General features: G+C 41.7%; 1 protein-coding gene across 3 annotated transcripts in view; it reads left to right on the forward strand.

Moving 5' to 3' along the window:
* The window catches only part of dscaml1 (Down syndrome cell adhesion molecule like 1), a 99,497-nt gene that overhangs the window by 19,554 nt on the left and 68,551 nt on the right, over positions 1-11,392 (forward strand). For all 3 annotated transcript variants that reach the window (XM_020600162.1, XM_020600163.1, XM_020600161.1), the window contains exon 3: positions 140-286. In XM_020600162.1, the coding sequence (XP_020455818.1) occupies positions 140-286 (147 nt within the window). The remainder of the gene's footprint in view (positions 1-139; positions 287-11,392) is intronic.

The raw sequence follows: 11,392 nt of genomic DNA on the forward strand, positions 1-11,392 counted from the left end.
TCACCATTTTCACCATTTTGTCATCAGTTAAAATTAAACATCAAGGTTATGTTAAACCTTGTACTGGTGGGGCATCCACCAGTACTAGCAGCCAACATCCTTCCACTGACTCACTTCAGCTCTTTTCTCCTCACACCAGTGTTCAGGGAGCCCTACACAGTCCGTGTGGCAGACCAGCGCTCCATGCGAGGTAATGTTGCCGTGTTCAAGTGCCTCATCCCCTCAGCCGTCCAGGAGTACGTCAGTGTGGTGTCCTGGGAGAAGGACACGGTCTCTATCATCCCAGGTAGGAAATTCAGTCAATGATCATTATGTAAGATTCACCGAAAGCATAAACAAAGTCAATCTTATGTTAAAATTAGCCCCATGTCCACCTTGTATTACTGTCGTCTCACAGTTCTGCTTCTTTTTTTGCAATGTACTGTTGCTGCAAACTCCCTTTGTTGACCATGTGAGTTATATTTGGCCAAGTACGTGCTTGCTGTGTTTGATCAGTTGGTGGGAGATGATGGAAAGCAAGTGATCTAATGTCATACCAGTATATCAGTGGTCTCAACAACATTTAGTGAGGTGAGAACTCTCTCCAGTTATTTTTAGACTGAATAAATCCCAAATTCTAAGTTGTTATAGTATCTCAAAACATTTGAACTTCTTTCACATTTTTTGTGTTGAATTATTTCCTCCCCATATTTGTGATTGTCAACAGCCGTTCATTGACACTTTGTTTGTGTCCCTGGCATCTCCTCATTTGCCAGTGAGTGAGAAGATGGAGGATGGTTTAAAAAAATGCTCCAATCATTCAGAAACAAGCCTGATGAAATGGCCTTTACTGGCACATCCCTGGCTCCTCACTCACTAGCAATAGCTGTAGGCATTAGTATACTCATGCTGTGTGTGTGTGCGTGAGAGAGAGAGAGAGAGAGAGGGAGAGAGGTGTGTGTGTGTGTGTGTGTGTGTGTGTGTGTGTGTGTGTGTGTGTGTGTGTGTGTGTGTGTGTGTGTGTGTGTGTGTGTGTGTGTGTGTGTGTGTGCGTCTGTGTGTGTGGGCTGGGTGGATCTAATTTGATGAGTGATAGATCTGTTTAGCTGCTCATCTCAGTCACTCAAAAGAGAGCAGCCACACCTCCAGGGCTCTGCTGTGTCTGGAGCTGTTCTCTGAGCATCATCTGATCCTCTGTTGAAATCACTGGATGTTTAACTGAAGAATAATAATGTTAGCCTGAAACCCGAACCTCCTTACACACTGCTGTATGTCTGCACATTGGAGTTTATGTATGCTGTGTGTGTGCGTGCGCAAGCTTGTGCGGTGCAGCATTAACATTTGCTCCATGGAGCAATGGCAAATTGCAGAGTGTCAGATGAGACTGTTGAGGTCAGATATGTATTGCTCCCTCTGCCCCTTACCTCGCTCTGATAGCGAGCACCCCTTTCATCTCTTTCAATAGTGTGTGCAATGTGTGTTTATAGAGATGTGTGCGCCTTTTTGTATGGGCTCTGTCCTTCACATGAGAGCACTCATTGATCCAGCGCTGCTTTAGTGTGTATGTGTGTGTGTGTGTGGCCTGAGGGGGGTTTCCAGTCTGGATCGATAAAGCTTGCTGTTGGATTCCCCTTTCTCTTGTCACAGATCCCTCACTGTGAGAGTGGGCCAGTCTGTTTAACTGATAGCTTTGTGTGTGTGTTTGTAAAAGCCACTGTATCATGGTTGTGTGGTAAGACCTCAGTGGGAGTATGTTATCGATCAGCTGATGGATTTATTCCGTAAAACATGCACATATGAACAAGCAGGAGCATGTTTACACACACCGACACACACATACATACAGTCGCATGAACAGTTTCTGCGGCAAAGCTTATCAGAACAAGTCATGCACAAGCTTTAATTAAAAAACAAAAAACAAAAAAAGATTTAATATTCAAATATCATAACATGAATATTACATAACGTAATACAGTGAATGTATTCGTCAGTAATTTAATAAAAAGCATGAGCTTGAAGGGTCTTCATACATTTTGATCATGTCCAAATACTTAAAAACTGAAGACAAGATGATGGATGATTTTTTTTTTTTTTAATTCTCACTATAAAGTGACAATAGTATATACAGTGTATTTGGAATGGTACAAGAAAAATAAACACTATTTTGAAGCTGAAATAACATGTCGATTATCAATTATCAGTGCTTTGTTTTGTTTTTTTGTTTATCTAAAAATCACTTGCTTGTTCCAGCTTCCCCAGTGTGAAGATTTCTATTTTTTCACTTTAATATCAGTGAAAGGTTTTAGCTTATGGATTTGTGATTGAGCTAAACAAGATATGCCACCAGAGGGTCATACAGACAAAATGATTGACTGATTGATTCATCCAGAAAATAATTTTTAGGTTATGCAGTATTGTAGTATTATGCAGTATTTTATTTTATTTAGTATACTAGTCCTACATCATCTGAATGTGCTTTTACAAAAAGTTTGATTATTTTTTTTTGTTTCATTTTTCTCTGTCTTCTGGAGGCTAATGAATAGGTCTTAGTAGTAACACAATGCTCCTCTTCTTTCCACCCATTCTTGGTTTGAAGCCTCCTCTCATTTCTTTCCTTCCCTGTTACAGGCTGGTGTCCTGTGTCAGCCTTATGGCCACGCACACAAAGTGCACATGCTCACTCATCACACCACTCTACTCTCCACCACACACCTCATCCATCCATCCATCCATCCATCCATCCATCTCTCAGCTCCTGGTGGCATGTACTGCTTTCTCTCTTCTGGTAGTTCTTGAGATGCTCTAGTGCTTTGCCATTTATTAGGGACAGTGTATGCCCAGGTACTGGCTTGATGGGATGACACATGCCACGCAGACCGCTGTGTTGGTCAGTTAAGCTGGGTTTGAATGGGCTTTGATGACGAGGCAGGAGGCTGTTTGCTGACAGCTGGTCTCACTGCGAGATGACCCTGCCTGGGTGTCATGTCACTATTTGACAGCCAAATCTGTTTGTGTTGAGACCCGTTCATGGAGCGACTGCGGGGAGTAGACATACTGTAGAAAGGCAGACAGTGAAACAGAGGAGGGCTTTGTGTGTTGACTGGCTATCCTGGTTTTTACTCCCCTGTCATATTTCCCCTTCTCCTGCTATCTCTCTATCTAGCCATGTCTCCCCGGCTAATTGGTGGTTTGCTGGTGTTACCATCAGTTAGAAAATTAACATTTGTTTGCCTCTCAGTTAGGGAACTGAAAAAGGATGCTCTGTTGACGGATGTGTATGATGGAACTTCATCAGTGTGTGTGTGTCACTTTGTTAGTATCCATCTCCTCCTCCTGTTGGAGCTTAAAACAGTGTGAGTTTTATCTGGTCACCATGGTAACGGGTGCGAACTGGCGGGAGGAATGAGGAAGGTGTGAGGATGCATCGCTGCCTGATTTTTATTAGTGCATCACCACGACTCATCTCCACCACACTTGTGTGTAAAAACACACACACACACGCACACAGTGCACATACCTGTATATTTGTGCACAGGGTAGATCTTTTATTTACAGATGTGGAGATAAACATCTTTGTCTTTCTGCTTTTCTTTCTTCTTCCCTCTGACCACAGTTTTATAAGTTGTAAATTTCACGGTGCATGATCTTGAATAGGATAGTGATGACACTGGGTGCACACATGGCACACGTTAGAGTGAGTCTAATAATTTCCTGGGACAATAAACCAGGAAATATTGTCTTATTGCAGATATATTTATTCACATCAGGGAAAATTTCAGTACAGAACTATGGCATTCAGCCACAGTGTCACCATGGCACAGTTAGAGCACAGCGTTGCTGAAATGGGATCAGTAAGACTGGACACAATGTGACATTAGATGTACTGTAGCTTTGCCTTAAATTCCTTTGACACAGACACTTATGTGAATCACATAGTGTAGCTGAATGTACTTGGTGACAGCAGTATGCTTCATTCAGTTTGAGTGTGAGTCATCTTACAGTATTAAATCAAGCTAAAAATATTTGCTTTTATAAAGTTGGTTTAAATTTATACAGGTACATTTTAAAAATGTCTTTTGTAAAAGAAAAATGTAAATAGAATATCACAGTAGTTTTAATTATTGTTCAAAAATGTCACGGGAGGAAATTGCAAAGATAAACTAATTGAGTCATTGGTTGATTATACTGGGAAGGGTGAAACAGAGAGGGAAGAGGGAATGGAAAGTGTGATGTCTGTGTTTTTGCATTCATTGATTGAGGTTGTTTAATCCCCTTCTCTTTCACACACACTGCCTCTCTCTCTGTGAAGTGTGGCATCACCACAGCTGCTGCAGCTTCTGTCCCAGTCTCCATTTTGTGGCCACCCTGCAGAGGCCCTGTATTCTCTCTACCCCTCTTTCTAGCCACTCATCTCTTAACTTTATCCCTCTCTCACCCTTCCTTTTTTGTGAGCCACTTATTAGGAGACGGCGAAGTGACAAAGCATCGTCTTTTCCTTCCACTCCATCAAACCTGAAAGTGGACAACAGATAGACACAAAAATGGCAGAATAGGCAGAATAAGAGAGACAAAGTGGCACAAAAGCACGACATGCTAAATTATGCAGATGGGAAAGTGGGCATAGGGTTGAAAAATGAGGTGGGTAGTTGTATGAGGATGTAAGAGAGAATGGGCAGATGGACAAAGACAGAGGTGAGTGTGCTGTTTTCTCATTGCCCTCAGTACTCCAGGGAGGAAGAGGGACCTGGGGGCTCTAAAGCCACTGTGTCCTGCCATTAAAGATGCATTTGATGTTTTTTTATTTACCCCAGTTTGTATTTGACCATTAACTATAACACACATTGTGCGCATCAATGTGTGTTTGTCTTTAGGGTGGTAGCAGTTTGAGCATAGTGCAAGGATTGGGAGCGCTGTGGAGGGCAAATGAGTGGTGTTTACTTATTGATGTGTGGTTATGGGCTGTGGTGTGTATGAACCTGGCAGTGATGCGTGTTAGGTTGGGTTATTTATTCAGCACTCGTGTTTGGATGTTTTACAGAGTGAACAGGTGCAGAGCGACTCTGAGCTCGCTCAGTTTGAGCGGAGTGTGTGTGAGACAGAGGGAGAGCGAGGAAGACAGAGGGGCATTCACTGCTGTCCAGCCACTGATAGGGCCCTAGTGTTTATCTGTGTAGATGACATGATTTGAGAGGTGAAAAGAAAGGATGATTTGTAGCTTTCAAGATCCACTATGATCCAGGTTATGTGCACAATGAAAAAGCCATGGTTAGATAGATAGATGGGTTGATGGATGGATAGATGGATGCTTATAGCAACATGGATGTGCGGTGTACATATCGAAATGGAGGGAGATTGAAGGAGGGAGGGAGGTAGGAAGTGAGAAAGCGCAGTGCACGAGGAGAATTTCAATGGCTCTCCAATCATGCAAGCAGCCTCGTTAGCCCAGGGAACATTTGCATAGCACTTCGGCGAATTCAGAGAAAATGGCTCCCTTTACTCCCTTATTTATTAGCCGCACACAGCCAAGGTGTGCATGAGCGCAGGCATGTGAAATTGTATGTGCGTTTCTGTTTGTTTCTGACATGTTTTTAATTTCCCATAGTATAGTCCTTGTTATTTGTGCATGAGATTATTGCTTGCTGCGTTTGCAGCACTACAGTACATCTGCATCCTTATGATTGAGTGGATACGTGCCTCGTCATATTAGATTAGATTAGATTCAACTTTATTGTCATTACCCATGTACAAGTGCAAGGCAATGAAATGCAGTATATCCTCCTGTATGTGTGATTACATATCAGACGGAATCGCTGTCAGATATTTTGCCAAATTCAAAACCGATGTCAGAGCATTACTCGTCATCCATCATGATCCCCTCACCAACGCCCTCTACCTCAATCAGTGTTGCTGTGCCTCAACTTTTGTGCATCACTGTTGCATTCCTCCTCCTCCTCCTTCTTCAGCCCAAGGAGCTAATTAGGGAGAAAATACATGATGAAGGTTCTGACAATCAGATCCATACTTGAGGCCATCACTAATGGGGATCATGACTTGCCTAAAAAAGCATGTCACTTGTAGGGTGGGGTAAGATGTGTGTCGCGTGTGTGTCGAGGGGGCACAGCTAGTAAGCGAAGATGACACATGATGAAGAATACAGTGGATGTGTTATTCAAATTATCCAGATGACACCACCCTTTAATGTTGCTTAACAGTGCACAACAGCCATGGTGGAGAAGTGTATATGTACAATGGTGTGTGTGTGTGTGTATGAATTTGCTACGTGTGAGACCTTTCCTTAAAATAAATCGGTCTGTTTTAAGAAGACACAGATTAAACACATCCACGTTTCAAAAGTATCCATAACTCTCTACTATAATAGGTGCTTTAAGAATATAGATCACATATTAGCTTTAAATGTCAAGCCCCCTTAATAATGCAAAGTTAGTCCTCCAGTTTTTTTGTTGGAAATTCTTTGGAAAATTCACCTAAAATGGATCCAGAAATAAACCTGGCTACAGCAGCCTTAATGATTTAGATATTTTTAACATTTGTCATTAATTTATTTACAAGCAGTATAATAAAACACCTTGCATGACATAAACAAGCGATCTCACACTGGTTCCTTCTCCTAAATTTGAGAAGCCAACAGTTTGTATTAAAGGCTGAAATGAATGGTTGAGCAACAGGAAAAAAAAAATCTTCTACTACTTTGATAGCTGATTAATTGTTTCAGTCGTTTTTGAGCAAAATAAAATAAAATAACATTCTTTGTTGCAGTTTTCCAATGTGGAATTATTTGGCATATTACTGTAAACTGAATGTCTCTGGGTTTTGGGCTTTTAGCTGAACCAAATACATTTGAAGGCATCACCTTAAACTTTGGCAAGGTTTGATGGGCATTTTCTTTTAACTCTTTGACTAAATAATTAATACATTCTTTAAAAAAATTCAAACAAACAAACTGCAGATGAATCAATAATGAGAATACAGTTCTGCTGTGCATGTCAAAGTGTCTGCACTGAGCACTGCAAATGCTCACTGCAATACCAAGCAGACGATGAAGTTGGCACTGATCTCATCAGCTACTGAGTAAGTTGACCGATAAGCCACCAGCATGTCTAGTCTTGTCTAGTGTGTGTGATTTGAAAGAGCGAGACTGATAAACATAAAAAGAAAGAGAATAGACTATGTGTGTTGGCGTGTGTGGCTACAAACATGCATGTGTTGGTGCTTTTTTGTGTTTTAGTAGAGTGGTGGGGGCAGGGCAATATGAGAGATATCCTGTTCCAACATATCCCCTCTGGAGCTGACTTAATGACCCATGACCTGAAGATGTACATGCTAGGGAAGAAGGGAGGGTCACTGAGGAGCGATAGAAACGTAGGAGGTGGGGGAGGAAGGCAGTGGGATGAGGAACCAGGAGAAAATGGATGAAAACTGCAGCATGTAAAGCAGAAAGAGAGATGCAAATGTGTCCTGCCCAGCACACCCATCTCTCTCCATCTCTCTCACTGGAATGTGCACTGACCTGACCACAGTCCTATCCATCACCAGCCAGTCCTCCTCCTCTTACCTCTCTTTGTCTGTCTTTGCTGCTTTTACTCACTTTTCCTTATTCATTTCTGCCATCGGGCTTACAGATCACAGTTAATCAAAGACAGGACAGAGACAGCCAACAGAGCTCTGACATGCAGCCCACAATGGGACACGGGCAAAGGCAGTGAGGTAAAGACAGTCTCAAAGTGAAAGGAGGACAGTGAGATGGAGGTAAAAGGACTGAACAGGGGAGTGGGCAGGTGAAACTGACTGGCACAGTTTATAGTCTTTCCCTGTTTCCTTCTGCAGCTTTTCCTCTTTCCACTCTAATTTTTCATGTATATGTTTAGATGTTTTTCTCTTTTACCCCATCCTGCTGTTCCACTCCCACCTCACCTAACCTCTGCCATTTCTGTTCATTTGCCTGTGAGTGTCTCTGTGGTGTGTGTGTGTGTGTGTGTGTGTGTGTATGAGCCCTCGCTGACCTCCCCTGTGAGCAATGGCATCTCTATGCTTTATTAATAGCTAATCAATGGACTCTCAGGGACATATGGGCTACCCTTAGCACTCCCACGAGACTTACGCCGACATGCACATGGACATTTCCTCACACACATCAATATATTGTAGAAGTCAGTGGAGTATAACACACTTAAAGGTTACTTTTTCAACTGCGTTTTTAAAGTTTTCATTATGTTTTACTTAGCCACTATGACAAAATTAGGCAAAAAGCTCTGATCTGTTATTGACAGTTTCAGATTTGTGCTTCATGTTCCCTCATTTGGTTTGTTTGCATCATAAATGCACACTCTCCTTCTCACTTTCTCTTCTACCTCCGCCTCCCCGGGTTCTCTTACTGCTTGACTTGACATTTATTCCTCTCAAGCACTTATCCGGCCCACCTGACCACCACTTGTTTTGCATCATTATTTTCTTTCTTTCTGCTATTTTCAGTGTGCCTGCCCTCTTACTATTCTTCCCTCACCTGCTTATTTACTCCACTCTGCTCTCACTTGCTGTACCTTAGCTCTTGGTATTTTGAAAGTGAGTCCTTTTTTTTCTTTTTCTTTTTCAGTCTGTTTTGTTCAAGTGTATAGCCATTGTTTTACAATGCCCAGGGCAATGCAAGTTTTCTGTTTCTCTCGCTCCGTCTCACTGGAGACATTGTTTAAAAACAGTAATGTGAGTTTCAAACATGTCTAGGGAAGAATCCTCCATGTTTTTCATTTTTACCTTTCTCCTTTCCTTCTCGGCAAACCTTCGCTGAGTTATTGGTTCACTCCCAACTCACCCCTAGTGCTTTACAGTTGTGACATGTTGCATAAAGAGCTCTCCCAGCCACATGTATACAATTCATTTGCTATTGTGTGAATTTCAGCATCCCAAACTAAAGTAAATAATGCCATAGGATTTTATATTTCTGTTGTCACCGAATCTTTTTCATAAAATTATTTAGGTGTTAACCAGCCTCCTTCCCAACCCTTCAATGGCTCTCATATCCTAAAACAGCTGAACAGGGTAGTTGCTAAGATGCACAGAGATGCATTATAAGCTACAGTGCCAGTGTTCATCAAGAAACATGGGGATTTTGCAGCTATGTGATGTGTTTGTAATAGTTTTGGGGCAACACTATGGTTAGGGGGCATAAGCTTTGTCAGGCTTAGCAGGCTCGACTTTTAGTAACTTTGTGGAATCTATACAGGTCTGGTGTGTCTTTACACTTTTGTACAACAGATTAAACAAAATTTCACTTGTTAATTAGTGAGTTCTACAAGACAAATTTCCAGATTTCCTGTTTCCAGTTTTTTATGCCTGTTAGCAGAAGCTCCATATTTAACAAACAACGGAAGAGGTGTCAAACATCCCATCTCACTCTTGTTAGAAAAGAAAACTATTCCTTTAAACAGGATTTGTTACTCCCAAAACAGTCATGAAAATGCAAAATACATAAAAATGTATTAACAGAGTTCAGATTCAGATAGATGTGAGGACCCATCATCCACTGAATTATGGAAACAAGCTGCCATACTCCAGGTTAGGCTTCCTTTACAACACCTGAGTCTCTTCTTACTTGACCACTGTTTACAGCAGCTGCCCTTTCACTAGGGGTGTGTGTGTGTGTGTGTGTGTGTGTGTGTGTTTATGCTTTTGTTTGTGTCTGTGTGAGAGAAAGAGAAGAAAATGCTTTTACATATAAGCTGAGCTGACTAAGGCAGAAGACAAAAGGAGGTAGAGAGGAGTGTGGGAAGAATATAGAAGAGAAAAATGTCATTTGAATCTCACATACATTTCAGTTGAAAGTCATTCTAGTCTTGTTACAATCTCTCTGCAGTCGGCCTCACACACAAACACACTCCACACTCACGTGGCCGAAGCTCTTGCGTATGAGCCCAGCCTGACAGTTGAGTGTTTGCACTATAGCTCATTCATCCTTGTTGACTACATCACTGCTGTCAAATTTTCAGTTTGACAGCAGTGATGTCAGATGCAGTCTCCTCACAAAATAAAATGTATCGCAATGTCTACAATTGCTTGTGCACTTAAATACCCCAATACAACATTACAGTAGGAGCAGCAAAATGGGAAGGCTGAGAAGACAACAACAAGCTGATTGTCCTGGCTCTCTCTTTTCCTCCATACCATTTTTTCTTTTGACTTGAGAAAAACAACACTGTACTGTCATCTCTAAGATCAGTAGGTCTTAAACATCTCACACATATCACCACTTTGATTTTAAATGTTTCTTGCATGGCCACAGGATACAAATCCGGACAGTGGCCTGGACTTTGTAACTTTAATGGTGTATTTTTGCATGTACAGTACTGTTGGAGATCAAAGTACTGAAAGTGGCATTTATAATGTTTGCAAGTTGCTCTGTTGTAATGCTGTAATTTAGGCCTACAGTCATACAAAGGAAGGGCTACATATCATATACTGACACTGTCAAGAATATGCACATAATTTTTTGATTTGTCTCCCTCCTTAATCCCTCCCCACTCGCCACAGCACTCATCTCCCGATTTGCCCTGTGTGTGTGTGTATGTGTGTGTGTGTGTGTCTCTATTCCTGCGCATAAACAGTGTGCCCTTCTCTTGCAGGCTGACAAGTGAACGCCTTGTTTATTTCTGTTTGGGGGAAAACAGACGGGTATTTATTCCTTCGCTCCCCTACCTCCAATTCTTTCTCTTGCTCCCATCACCCTTCTTTCTGACATCTTCAGACAAACACGGAGCTACAGCAGAGCATCATACAGTAATGAGCAAAAATTTCATTCAGGTGAGGTTGTTTGAGTAGGGATAGACGAGGATAAATGACCTTCAGAGGGTTTATTGTAGGTTTTTATTGCATTGTCGCTAATGTAATGCAGGCACACCTTAAACGTATCATATACTGGCATGTGAACGTATGAGAAATAGAAAGAACATGCGGTATATATAGTACTGTGCAAAAGTTGTAGGCCACCATTAGATTTGTTGTTTTAGCAATGGTATGAAGACTATATACTGCATGTTTATTTGTCATAATACAGCTAGAAAATGTAGGACATATGTACACAGTATTAAAAAACAAACATGTCAGAAAAGATCAGCAAACCAACTGGATCCTCAATATGTGGTATTCAGGCTGTTCTAAAGAAATCTGAAGAATCTGGAGAGGTCAAGGACAAAAAAACAGGAGTGGAAGACCCAGAAAACTGTCCAAATCTGATGAGAAGGTTCTCAGAGTTTTTTCTCTGAGAGACCAGAGGAAATCCAGCAAGGACCTGGCTCAGCATCTGGCAGCTTCATCTGGATGCCAGGCTGATCCTTCCACAGTCTGAAGAAGGTTGATCAGGACCGGCCTTTGTGGAAGGACAGCAGCCAAGAAACCCCTAGTT

The sequence above is a fragment of the Monopterus albus genome, unplaced genomic scaffold, assembly GCF_001952655.1.
Source record: "Monopterus albus unplaced genomic scaffold, M_albus_1.0 scaffold45.1, whole genome shotgun sequence".
Classification (NCBI taxonomy): Eukaryota; Metazoa; Chordata; class Actinopteri; order Synbranchiformes; family Synbranchidae; genus Monopterus; species Monopterus albus.